The 13,818-nt window shown below is 40.0% G+C and overlaps 1 protein-coding gene across 1 annotated transcript; it reads right to left on the bottom strand.

Moving 5' to 3' along the window:
- Positions 1-263: 263 nt before the first annotated feature.
- Positions 264-11,487, bottom strand: CUNH3orf85 (chromosome unknown C3orf85 homolog). The gene is made up of 4 exons (XM_031056634.1): positions 11,439-11,487; positions 3,738-3,886; positions 3,455-3,540; positions 264-363 (listed from the first exon to the last, which is right to left on the bottom strand). The coding sequence occupies exons 1-4, from the start codon at positions 11,485-11,487 to the stop codon at positions 264-266; spliced, it is 384 nt and encodes a 127-aa protein (XP_030912494.1).
- Positions 11,488-13,818: the final 2,331 nt, after the last annotated feature.

Genomic DNA, 13,818 nt, shown 5'->3' with positions numbered 1-13,818 from the left:
GTGTGTCTTCAAACATTTTTTTAGTCAAAAGAATGTTTTACCTGAACACTAGGCATTTTTAAACCCAACCTGCTAAAAGTTCATGGTTGTTTTCTTCAACTTATTCAATTTACCATGACCTACATTTCAGTTCTACATATGAATATAAAATATGCAGTATTTATGCAGAGAATTAGTGTGTTAATTTTGTGTTTAGACCCAAGTGGGAGGAGATAAAGTCATCTTATCAAATACATAATGGCAAATACATAACATGCCATATCCTAACATGGCCAGATACAAGATGTGTAGGATTTAATAGCTTGTTGGTGGAGGTGAGTCCCAGATTGCTGTAGATGCTCCATGTAGGATCTGATGTTGTTGCTAGAAAAGATGGAATAAATTGCTTTTAGAAAAAAAATCACAGAATTAATTAAAGATCCTGTCAACAGCTGTAGTCTTCAGATTTGCCAGGTTTTGCAGATGTTTTCTTCTGGAAGTACAGCCCCTGAACCAGATTCCTGCATAAGTTTTATAGGCTTTCCATTTCAGAACTATGACTAATCAAGAAAAATAAGGTTGGAAAGAATTCTTCTACTTTTCCATAATGGTCTTTGTAACTTCTAGCTTGATGCTTCTTTGCTACTATATGGCTTCTCAAAAACTCTAGATGTCAATTCTTGTCACATTAGCACTGGGAAGTTTATTTCAGTCTGCGAGTTAACTAGCCTTGCTTTGAAATCATAACCATATTTCAGCGGGAGTGCCTGCAAATGTGTTTATGTAAGTGGCTTTAATCCTGTCATACAACAATCATTAGGATTATCTTTCTGGAGGCATAACTCATCCTGGAGTGTGCCTGGCAGCTGCTGCAATCACAGCCATCAGGCACATGGATGCACAGCCAGTAATTGGACAAAGGGCTTTTCTCTGTCAGGAATTTTTCTGATGGGAAAGACAGTGGGGTTTTTTTCAGAAAACTGAACAAAGTGTCTTCAGGTAAATTTGTCACAAGGCAGAAGTGACTGCTGCTATCCACTCACATCAGTATTAGAAATTGTGAATAAATAACCTGGTGCTTCCTTCCAGTTGCCCAAGGGCTCCAGCTGAAGCCTCAGCAGGAGGGAAAGTAAATTATAGCTTTTAGCTATTGTCTCCTACTTTGCTTCTGCTCAGAGTAAGTGAAACTGGTGTCACCTTTCAGGTGGAACAGTCCTGCAAAGCTTACTCTGAGAGTCTCCAAGTCAAATTCCTATCTTATAAAAAAATAAAAGGTCTTTTCAAAAGCTGCATTTCAAAATGAAACATGTTTTCAAAAAGAAAGGTACTTTTAAGTCAATAAAATTCAAATCATATTCAATTCAAAGTATATTAGAAGTTGTCGTGGTTTAAGAGGAAATAGGTTTTCTGGGATATGCTGTGGTCAGGCCAATAGCTGTTCAGATTTTAGTACTGGCAGCTGGTTTGGCCACTGGGGCATTGGATACGTCTCCGAGAACACAGGGGTTAAAAGCAGAGCTCTTGCGAGAGAGGCCCTCTTTGAGTTCTGGTCAGCAAAGAGTCCAGAGCTCCCCTGACTGGCTTTGGACTGGGCAGGGGAGGGGAAAAGCCATACGGCCGTGAGGTGAGCCAGGCCTTGGACAGAGAGGGGGTTGAAGGCCCCTGAGGATGGAAGGGTGGAGGAGCACAGAGAGACATCGGGCGGCCTCCCACCCCGCCCCAGGAGAGAGAGCGGGCTGGTGTCTGTGCTTGTGCCAAATTTGATAGCATGGCCAGCCGAGAAGGAGAAGGGGGGTGCAGCAAGAAGGTGCATGCAGGGCGTGGGAATTCTGGACAGGCAGAGACTGAGATTTTTAACCCTTTTCTTGGATGATGGAAACCTTACAAATGCTAATTCTCCTGGAGTTGAATGAGAAGAGAGATAGAGATGAAGAGCAGGAAATGGGCAAGTGTGATGCAGGTTTGTGAGAGAACTTGAGAAGAATCCTACGTGGCAGGAAATGATGGAGTGGCCTTTGGCTGGACTTTTTCTTGTATAGCCATGGACTGAAACATTTTTCCTGTGACACAGAGACTGCGTCCAGGCGGGGGGCGATGGCTCAGAACCAAGAGGGTTCAGTGTTGGTACCCCTCAGCCCCAGGGAGTGACAAAATTTGGGGGAGACAGATGTCCCGAAAGGAGAGACTGTGCTCTTTTTGGAAATGGACAAAGCACCCTTAAAAGGGACAACTCTAGAAGCAGCTCTGATCCATGTTCAGTGGTGAGAGCACTGGACAGGAAAGGAAGAAGTCACGGCAGATGTACTCTGGGTGGTGCCACGAGTGACACGGAAACAGTGTTTCCAAGGGAAACCTATGGCACAAGAAGGATTCCTCTCCTCTTGATGAATGGAGGATTGATTGTCTGAAGGGTGGTGATGGACTGAGAGCTGGGAATTTGGGGGAAGGTTTGATTGTTTGTGGAGTGATGTATTGTATTGGGAAAATTTGGTGGGCAGAGAAGGAAATGTTTTTGTAGGGTTTTCATTTTCCCTGTGTGTGTGTGTGTTTCTTTTTACTTGTAGTTTAGTTAATAAACTTTTCTTCTATTCCTAAGTAGAAGCCTGCTTTGCTTATTCCTGGTCACATCTCACATCAGACACTGAGGAGAAGGAACTTTCATGGGGGCACTGGCATTGTGCCAGGGTCAAACCATGACAGAAGTTTATCCATTTTCCTATTAGTGGTTTCAGTCAGACTGACAGATTGCTGTTTTAGTAATTATTTTAAATACTGAAACTGTAGAGTTTTAGTTCTACCTGCTCCTGTCCGTTTTTAAGGACTGCAGTATCTTCACAGGAAAAGTGCTCCACAGGAATAATGTGGGTATTGTGCTTGTCCAACTGAATCATTTAGTAATTGTACCCTAAATTTGAAAAAAATTTTGTTCCAAAAATGTGTCCAATCCTTAACAATTTCTCTGAGACAGTTTGCAACACTTTGTTTCATGTACTCCTGTGCCAATCTATAAATATTGCTTTTACCAACTGCTATGTCTCATTCTCTGTTTTGTTCTGCTGAGGTTTTATTCCACACTGAATATAGTTTTGTTACTGAAATAGATGGCATTTTTTATCTTTTATTTTTCTCCTCAGGAATTGCTTTCTGTCTGCTTTTTAAATCAACTCTATAGGAAGCAGTTTTGTTTCTGTGGACTTTTAAAAGGATATATATTCTTTAAGCCCTTAATGAGCTTTTCCAAAACATACTTAAAAAGACTCTGCCACAATAAAATGACTGCATTTAAATAACCATTAAACTTGGACTGCAGAAACAAATCTTCTTCAACTTTTCAAGATACAATTGGGTTTTTCACTGTGTCAGGTTATGACACTATAAACCAATTGTCAGCAGTTTTGTAGGGGTCAGTTCTACTTACTTAGGTACACACAAGCTCCGAGTCTATGAAATGCTCTTTTGAGAAACCCCATCGAACACAGCTGTCGAAGGATCGAAGGCATAAGGGTCCAAGTCCATGTAGTATTGTGCTGTTTCCCTCAGAGCTGCCCATGATTCACTAATCTGAAGTAGATCAATACAGAAAGGAATATTCTGAGCTTTAAAACTAAATAAGTACTCTCTGTGACTATTGAGCAGCCTTGCTCATGTTGATAAATCAGAAAAATTTCCTCCCATGACCCAAAGGATTTAGGTTACACATTAATTCCAGATCCATGCTTTCTTTTTCTCAGTAGGTGCTGCACGAGGAAGGAAGATACCTTTTCAGCCACAGTGGATGCCCACGTGTTCTGGCTGCTGCCTGAGTCCCAGTAGCTTGGAGAATATGGTACATGTCGTTTGAGCCGCATGAATTGATTCACTGATTCTTCTGTCAGAAAGGGTGCTCCAAGGACACTCGAAACAGAAGCTGATAAATATTTGTAATATCATAAAAATATGTTAGAATGTACACTTCAATAATATGCTTATATCCAGAGAACATGGTTTTGAATCTGTAGTTTATTTATTAAAAATCAAAGGTGGTCCTACCTTAGATTCACAAAAAGAAAATTTCTTTTTAGGCCTGAAGTTAATAAAACAAATGTTCTAAATCATTATTTTGCTGTTGAATCTCAAGTAAATAAAGTTACAACTTAATTAAGGAAGTAATTTATTTTTAATGCAAAATTTTGTTACAAAAATCCTCTTAGACTATAATTGCACTAGTCTCAGGTGTGCCGAGAGTCTAAAGTTTTTTAAAATAACACAAACCCTACCTATGAATGTATCTATGGTTTCTGAACTTCCTGGTTTATATGTGATATTTACTCTCATTGGTATCAACATAGAAACTGCATGCTTGGAAATTACTTTCTGAACAGAAGATATTGCACTTCTAATCTTGTTATTGCATTGCTTCAGATAGCTTCTGAGGTCACCATAGATGCAGAAGGAGTCCTTACAGATCTTGAAAAAATTATTCTTCACAAGACAAAGGTCAGAACTCCTCTTTAGCTTCACATGATGGTCCTGGTACAGAAAATGAACCTTTTCTTTTTAGTCTCGAGTGTTTGAGATATAAATTAATTTTGGGACATAAATTAATTTGGGGCTAAAAGAGTCCAAAATAGCATGTCAGTCCAAATCACACAATTTTTAATGAACCACTGATTAAGATGGAGCTCAGATCCATCAGCTGAGCTGAGGCCAGTGTCTGTAAACAGCTGTGCTGCAATTTAGTCAAGTGGGTTTAAATGGACACTTGAGAGTGACCTGCACATACTTGGAACACATGGGCCAAGAACTTCAACCTTTTTCTAATATGTCTTAGAGTAGGAGCTCAGCAGGGCAATCTATAACCTCACTCACAGCTCTCCTATGCCCTGATTCCTGAATTTCTAGGGGGAAAATGTAACTGGGAGTATCAAATGTTTGCTTTCATATGCAATTTCAGTTGAATTCAGTTCACTTGTAATTATTGCTGGCTTTCCTAATCATCCACAGTATTGTTGCTGTTTAGTTTTTTAAATAGAAGAAAATGTTTGCTGAATTTATATAGGTAGAAGATATGTGAGCTAGAGTGCTTGCTGCTCCCTTTCACTTTGTTTCTTTCCAGTGCCAAAAATGCTTAAAAAGAAGATCAGAAAGAGTTTGGTTATACAGTAATGAACAAAAAAAAAAGTGAGGATAGTTGTAATCTTTGCTCTTAATATAGACATCAAATAGTACTTTAGAAAAGTTACTTAGTAAGCAATCACAGTCCCAGTAGTTCCTTGCTACCTCAGTTTCTTCATATTCCAAGTTCCTATAATCATAAAGTGGAGGTAGAAGTTTTAGCGTAAGGAGTTTTCAAGGAATACCATCTTCAAAAATGTTACCAACTCCATGAAAAAAAGGTACATTCAGACATTTGGTGGAAGGCTGGGAAAGAAGAAAATAAAAATATATTTCATGCATATGTCTATTAATCTGCTATACTTGTATTCTAGAGCAGCACAAGAGAAAACTAAGCTTGTACCAAATTTCAACATTCCTCTGGCAATTTACTATTTTCCAACAGAAAAATCTCAGAGCTGTTAATTTCTTTTTAGGGAATTTGGGGAATTTTTTTTTGTATTAAATATTTTGTAAGCTCATTATTACATTTCTGGACTGAAATAACTGAACTGGGATCAGAAATTGACTCATTAAAAGGCTTCCATTTTCTTTAAATGTACATATAGTTAGTAAGGGCCATTAAACATTACATTTTATCACCAATATGTGCTCTGGCCCTCCAAATTTGAAATAAGCTGAAAAAAAAGGACATTAAGCAGCTCTGCTTTTTTGTAGGTTTTTTCTTGCTGCCAGCACCTTCAAAAATTACCTTGTCATTCCACTGGTGGGACAGTGAGGTGTTATCTTAGCTACTGTGGCACAGAGAGCTGCATCTTCAGGGTACTATACATCAATTTTTAATAGATAGCCTCCTCTGGCTGCATCGGTATCCAGCAAGAAATGCCACCCCTAAACTAGGCTAAGTATTCACTTTGACTGAAGTGCACTTGCCTACTCTGAGGAGAAGTAGGTATGCCAGCGCTGCTCTTAGCTTCTCTTTTCAATGCTGACACCCAGTTCTTATCCTTTTCTAGCTGCTATTTCATTTCCTGGGAGCTGTCTCTGCAGAACTAGTCCCCAGCTGCTGGGGCACTCCAAAAAGGCAGAAGTACCAAGAGAAAATCAGGTAAGGGCCTTTGTATATCACCTAATCCTTTAGGCTTATCTCATTCTCTCTTTATCTTGCTGTAGAGATCACAGTAAGTCTCTGAACATGGCAAACTTCATTCACCTCTGGAAAAACTCCAGCAAGATCATTTCTAGCATAACCAGAATTAGCCATGTTGGTCTTTCAGCGTGGCTGCACATTTGCTTGTGCTCTGGCAGAGCTCAGAGAAAGCAAGGTCTTCATTTAGCTCTAATGTAGACCTGGGGTCATCAGACCAGCTGTCTCCATCTGAGTAGCCCCTCTGAATACAGTGTAGAGCTTTCATCAAATGAACTCAATTTGCTTCAATTGAAGTTTCTTGGATTGGGTGTAATTTTCCCCCTCCTTTTGAACAGCTTAACAAAATATTGTGGAAGGATTTGCTTTACAAACACAGAGTATTCCTGAAGGAGTGCATCTTGTAGAAGATTAGCACACAAACAAGGAGATTGGAATTTCAGAGCATCTGATGTGAGACTAGAGGGAGTTAGGAACAAGTGGGTGATATTAAGAAAATGGCTCATAGTGCATAAAGTTGAGCTGCAAAAAATGAAGAACTTTGAGTTCTGTACTGATACGGTTAACTCACCGTGAAGAGCAGCCAGATATGTTGTATTTTTTTATTTGTGGGGTTTTTTATTGTTATTATTCAATACTGTTTTCCTCTCTTAGATAAATACATGATTTGAAAAGTACTTTTAGATATAAAAGTTCCTGTGGGAAAATAGGAGGAATGTGTGTAGAGGGTGAACTATTGCTGAGGTTGTGTTAGCTGCTACCAGTTAGAATGTTTCCTTTCATCATCTCCTGAAGATTCACTCAGTGTTCTCACATGAAAAGCAAATTATACAAAATACTGGCTGGTTTTAGCAAGCAGATGCTTAGCTCATGTAATTATGGCATTCAGCAGATAGTTTTGTCTATCCTGTGCACCTAAAGACATTGTCCAGAGGGAAAACTGTTAGTAGTCATTATTGCTACCACACCTTCTGAGCATCTAATTTTGGATTACTATGATCTGAGACTAAAATTGAGGAGAGATGGTGATACAGCCTTGCCATCTTCATCAAAAAAGCAAATGTGCACTTAATCCAGCATTGAGTATATAAAAAAGAAAAACCAAACCAATGACAAAAGCCTGATTATGAAAAGGCATATCAAATATCTTGGAGTGTCAAAGTAATAATAAAAAATATCACAGTATAGCAACCAAACTGCACTCAAAATAGAAAATCAACTTGGATACATTTTAAATTACTGTGCTTTAAAATCTCTTCATCCTAGACTTGAATGGAAGCAAATTTCTCTTTACAAGGATACATTTCTAGACAGCAACATACTCAGCTGGGTGCAGCCACAAAATCTTCCCAGGAAGACATCTTTTTCTGTCAACTGAATGTGCAGTGATCCACTTCATCACACAATCAAAAAGGTGAGTATAGGATGAAGTTTTGACACATTTGCCTGCTAAGGGACCTATTTAATTGGGATACATTTTCTTTTGTAAAAGTTAAGGAGCAAGAGCCATTGTATACTTAGTAGTCTGGGGAGAACAGGCAGGCCATAATTTGCACATCTAATGGCAGAGTTTAATGATAAGAAGACAAATCTTCAAGCTTGCCTTAGTAGAGGATATGCTTCTTCTTCCACTCTCTACCCCAAAGCCTGTTTGTTTTATCCAGATCAGCATTATGTATAACAGGATATGTTTCTTCTTCCACTCTCTACCCCAAAGCCTGTTTGTTTCGTCCAGATCAGCACTATGTATAAGTGATAAGGAGCAATCTCTAGGCTTAGGACCAAAATTTACCCCTGGCGTGCATCTACCACAGGGAAAAGTGCTTTATCTCTGATTTGTTGTGATATTTATAAAAGACCTGACAATTGTTTAGCAGCACTTCAAACATTCTCTGTGCACACTACTGTTTCTTCCTAGTTTCTGAAGACTTGCAAGTTTCTGACAACTTGAAAACAAATTGCTTAAGTTAATATCAATGTAATTTAAAGGTCAAAAGTTGGCAATTGCTCTGGCTCCTTTCCTTTAGGTCTAATAACCCATCTTATTATTAGCTATGGTGACTCTGGTCAAAATCTCAGCTCATGGAGGTAAGGCTGCCAGTCTTATCAGCTCTTTAGGACAGAGCTCGGACAGAGGCTAAACTTGGACAGAGCTAAACTTCAACCTTGCTGAGGTGGCAGGTGCTGACGTGTTAGGAACTTTGAAAAGTAAATCAAGCCTGCAGCTCAGCTGTGTTTCCTAAGACTAGAATGAGCCAGAATGGACCACCTCCCCACCATGTTTCAGCTATCTGACTTTCTAAATCTAAGTTCACAAAGTCAGACCACAGAACTCAGTCTGAGGACTCAGAATACCACAGTGCAACAGCTGAAAAGAATGTGGCAGCAGCTGCTTCTCTCCTCACTCATGTATTTCTCTAGATTATGTGGCATTCCATGGAAGTAAAGGCATCTGTCAGTACACTGCATAAAGCAGCTGGATTGCAGCAAAGAAGACTTGTGGATTCTGCAGGCCTACTCTGGCCCAGATATCACCTTTTTTTTTCAGTTGAAAAGTATAATTGTATTAATGTCTAACACCTGCACATTGCTTTTCCAATTGTTTTTTAAAATATTTGTATGCGCATGTCAGGACCCATCACCATACAGGCCACCAAATGTTGGTGTCAGTGCTTGGCACCAATCTGACTGGCACCATCAGTTTATCATCTCACTACAAAACTTTCAGACCTTCTGTCTTTGAGTTCCCGTGGGCAGCTCCTCACAACACTGACTCCTTTACTCTTCCTTCTGCACAGCCAGTTGACTCCTTCCTGTCCCTTGCACAACTGCCTTACCCTTACTACTCTGCACAGCAGAGCCAACAAACTCCTAACGCACTTTTTTATAACACCCATCTTTATTGGACATAGCTGTGACATATTAAAGGCAGGCCTGTTCCTACTCTTTGGTAATTAGTACAGCTGCAACTCCACAGGGATGAGATTGCCTTCAGCACTATCTCTATTCTCCTACAATCCATCCTCCCACATGTATATAGCCTTTGTATCCTGGTGTGTTTGGATGGTAACAAGCCTTAGAATAGAATTAAATTAGTCAGATTCGCTAATACCTGTTGACAGCAGGATTTAAAGTCACTGATTAAGTGCTTCAACTCCTTCTATATCATCCAGTCTTTGAAATTTTGGCCTTATCTGTTTCTTTTTCAAGCTTGAAGTAAAATAGATTTTATTCTTTGACAATTCTTAATTTCATATCACAGGACACAAAGAGCTGTCTGGTTCAAGAGATGACATTAACAATCCTTAGAGTTATAGCATCAGCCTCATTCCCTTATCAGCAAAGGCAGAAAAGTTACAGACACTTAATGCAGAATTAGCTATTGAACATATTCAATATGTGTGATGATGCCAGGGGTCAGGACAGTTTCCGGCATGGGTAAATAGCAAGGCAATTTGCCAAAAATCCTACATAATCCTAGGGAAGGAGCTACTTCCACTGCAGCAAAGTATTAGAAAAAGCACCAGTCCATTGGTCCACTCAGTGGGTCCTGTTGAGATTTCCTTTCTACATCCATTTACAGCAATACACCCTCATTAGACACCTGAGAGACTTCAGCAGTTATCTCAGCGCCAAGACATCACACTCCTACCTCATCCCTTGCTGCTGCACTGTCCAGAAGCTATAGCAAAAGGTCCAGAGAGCCTATTCCAAGCATTGTGACCATGGTGTACTATGAGGAGTGATTTATAGCAGTTGAATTGAGGGCATGAAGAAAAAGAAGATTCTCACAACAGTTTTACAGTCTCTTTTACTTCACCACCACTTTCACTGTTGCTGAAAGGATTTACAATTAATGAAAAACTGAACTGATTGTGATCAATTAATTAAATTTTTAACAGCTCATTAAAACTACTAATAAGGTAATTCTGCATGTATTTTGAAAAATAGAAACCTGAAAAAGAGGGTAAACAAGACAAGAGGCATAAAAGAGATGAAAGTAAAGTCTCCCAAAAGGAAGGGCTGCAAGCTGCTGTGCTCCCACGTTGGCCTCTGTGACACTGTTTGTGCTATAAATGGCCTTCAGTGGAAAGGAGGTGAAGTTCAAGCAGATAGGCAAGTACTCAGGAATTGTACCAGTTCAAGTGCAGATCAGGAAGGACTAATAAGGGGGAAAGGTTTATAGGTGAGCTCAAACTTGCTGAAGAGACAAAGTCTCTTTCCATCTCCTTATCTCCCTACAGAGCCTCACTGCAGCCAAAACTCAGGTTCATATGGCATGGAAGTGAATTCAAACCATGAGAGAGATTATACCTGACTGTGGTCCCAATTTACAAAACATTTTTCAGTAATCCACAATTAATCATTATCTCCCTTATTCTGCCTTAGCTACTCATATCATGCATTTGCTGCATGCGTATTGGAACACTCAAATATAAGAAATGCTTTTAATGCATGCATGTGGATAGACCATCTTGTCAAGATGCAGTCAATCACTTGGGAAGTCAGCTGTCACTGCCTGCCTGGTTTGTTCAAATTTTGTGAGAAACAGATTAATCCTGCAGCACGTGCATCACTGATCATTGACTGTACCAGCGTGTGCTGCTTTGGGAAGAGCATGTGGTAGCCCTGCCCCATCCATTTTCCCTCTGGTCCAAGTTTTACAGGTTGAGTCTTGATTGTAGATGCTCTGGTTACACAGTGCTGTGAAGGATCAGCATCCAGACAGCCAGAGTGCTTTAAAACAATCAGTCTCCTTAAGAAATTCAAGCCAGGTATTCCAGAAATCACTTGTGAAACAGATTATTTTGGATCCTTATAAATGCATGTGAAATTGTTTCCTACAAACAATAAATGTTGAGATAAGAATAATATTTAAATAAGATTTTGTAGAAACAGCATCAAGCTCTTTTTACAATTTTAACAGTTCAGAAAATCATCCTGTAAGAATGCCTTTCAGTCAGAAATGCATCCTTCTTACTGATACATGAGCAGTAAAAAGCTCAAAAGTAGTCACGAGGAGCAGAATCAAACTATATTTCACAGAATTTGCCATGCAATCTTGCAGTCACCCACTGTCCTGTATGTCCCTGCTACAGTGATTTCCAGTTAATTCTCTTCCTTTGGCGCTGTTCTGGTGATAACACAGGTTTTTTTGCCAGCCAACTCTTTAACAAGCATGAAGAGAATGACATGAGATAGGATGCCAAGCACTTACCTATAAACAGCAGAGCAGACACCAAAATTTGAAACATTTTCAGAGCCATGGCAAATTATTCAGAAAGGGTTTCGTTTGTAAAGTGAAGAGAGTGATACAGTTTTATACTTTGCTATCTTTAGGTTTATAAATCATTTACCAGATACGTGTAAGGGGTTGGTTCAGGCAGAGGGCAGGGTACAATGCTTAGTTCAGATTTGTCCTATATGCCTGTTTTTACACTTTGGACTTTGCAGGCTGAGCCTCTAATGAGCCATAATGGCTCATTACTGAATGGATGGATTTACTTCTTCGTAAGTTTTATGATGCAAAATAGCACATCGGGCTTGTTCTATGAGCATTTAACAGGTAAGCTTCAGTCAATCGGTCTTTTGCATGACTATTTTCCCCCTCATCCTGGTGTAGGCACAAGCAGTTTATAGTTTGGTGTGAATACAGATGGTGTTTGAGTCCACCTGCTCTGAGAGCAGTGCCAGAGTATGCCATATATTTCAGCTGCATACTGCTTGGGTTAAGGAAATAAAGCTATAATAAAATTGACAAAAAAAAGTTCTGAGCAGGGAAGGAAGGAAGGAAGGAAGAAATTTGGTTTCTGACCTGAGCCAGGCAGAAGTCCCAGGGTGTCTTGTTGCCTCCTGCTGGTGTAAGGACTCTATAATGTGGGACACTATGAGTTCATACTGCCTTACCTTTCCCACCCATCCAGTTAGCTGTTGCCTTTTATATACAACTCACCTGTTGGCAGCAGCAGTTGTACTGCAGCGCAGTTTATCTTCATAAGCTCACCTACACCAACGATATGAGAGCAGAGCAAAGCTGAGCTCTGTCATGCGTTGGCACGCTTAGGTCTGCAGTCCATCAGCACAGGCTAGTGTGTACTCTGAGGCCTTCATGTCAAGCAATCAGACCCTGCTGATGTTACAGGTCAGGGACCAGGCTCCCTGCTGATGGGCAGTAGTGCTTCATCCTCATATCCACCATCCAGTCTAGAGAGTGCATGGAGTAAAGGTTTGCTGGGAAGCAAAAGAACATCGAGTTATGCAATTACAAAGCCTAACAGTTTTCTATTGCACACAGGTGGGTAGGAGGGCACACTGTTGTGAGAGACAACCGCTTACTTTGAAAATTTAAAAAGGTTTATTAAGCCTTAACAAAAATACAACAAAGGACTACATAAGGAAAAAGCTGCAGCGCTGAGAACTGCCCCTCGTACATACCACATAACCAGTTCCTCTTCAAGCTGGATGCTCAGTCTTTTATACCCCTGGGGATTGCATCAGCCAGCCCTGGCCCCTCCCAAAGTCTGTCAGTCAGCTCTTCCTCGCCATTTATCAGTGGAGACCGCTTTTCTGTAACTTGATTGGAGGTCAGGTGTTGCCATGCCGCACTCCCTAAGCAACAAGCTTATCCATTCCTAACTGCACCATACAAGGGGCACATGTGCAGCCTTCTTTTTACCTGTCCTAGACAACCCTGGCTGTCTGATGGTCACAATACAGGGGGAAAAGGGAACTGTGGGGAGAACAGAGGATATCTAAACTATAATAACATAACTACATCACTAAAGCTTCTCTTAATATTCACACAATAGTTATCCTTTAATTGGGAGAGCCAATCATCTCATTATCCATCTATCACAATATTGAATAGCAGGTCTAACAATGTAATCCCTAACTTTGCTGTAGGTCATGTCACGAATTTAGTATTATTTTAGTATTGTTCCAAAAAAAAAGAAAATCAATCCATCCACAGCTGGTAGCAGATTAAATATGGAGGCTGGTGTTCTGCATTCTGGTGCCATATTAACAACAAATATTAATTATCCAAACTTATCATCAGTTTCCCCACCTCTGAGCTACTATATTAAATGTTAGATAACAGCTTTTTTGTAGACTAGAAAAAAAAGATGTAATGACTGGGATATTTACTAATAGGTGACACAAAACTCTAGAAAACTGTAGATCCCCCAGAAATAAGTTCCAGGAAAGCATACAAGTTATCCTTTCACCTCACAAACTTTGTGGGTCATTGCCTCTACCCTTCCACACTTTTCACTTAAATGGGCCTGCATTTCTATTGCAGCTTTCCTCCTACAGGTTTTTCCTCACAGTTCCTGATATAATGATTGGAAGAACATGTTGGTGTGTCATTTTATATTTATTGCAGTTATATCTTCTTTAGCGTGCAACCTGCTCACAGAGGTGGTCTCTGCTAGTGATATAGCACAGGTGAAGAGAGAAGAGCAGCCAGCAGCAGATCACAGGGAGGCATGCTGGACTGGCAACAAAGACCCAAGTCACCTACTCCTCCTATTTCATCTTAGGAAGCAAGAGAAAAAGATGAGAAAGTTTTTTCAGGAGTAGGAGTCGAAAAAGTGGTA

This window comes from Geospiza fortis, unplaced genomic scaffold (assembly GCF_000277835.1).
Source record: "Geospiza fortis unplaced genomic scaffold, GeoFor_1.0 scaffold1, whole genome shotgun sequence".
Taxonomy (NCBI): domain Eukaryota; kingdom Metazoa; phylum Chordata; class Aves; order Passeriformes; family Thraupidae; genus Geospiza; species Geospiza fortis.
The sequence above is the reverse complement of the archived record's forward strand: the minus strand, read 5'-3'. Positions and strand labels throughout refer to the sequence as shown.

Bases quoted from the DNA above. Each gene is read 5' to 3' on its own strand.
- CUNH3orf85 (XM_031056634.1), bottom strand. From the start codon at position 11,487: ATGGCTCTGAAAATGTTTCAAATTTTGGTGTCTGCTCTGCTGTTTATA. The intron at 3,541-3,737 runs GTATCTTCCTTC...GATCTACTTCAG, and splicing joins CATCCACTGTGGCTGAAAAG to ATTAGTGAATCATGGGCAGC. The intron at 364-3,454 runs GTTCGATGGGGT...CATCTTTTCTAG, and splicing joins TTCGATCCTTCGACAGCTGT to CAACAACATCAGATCCTACA.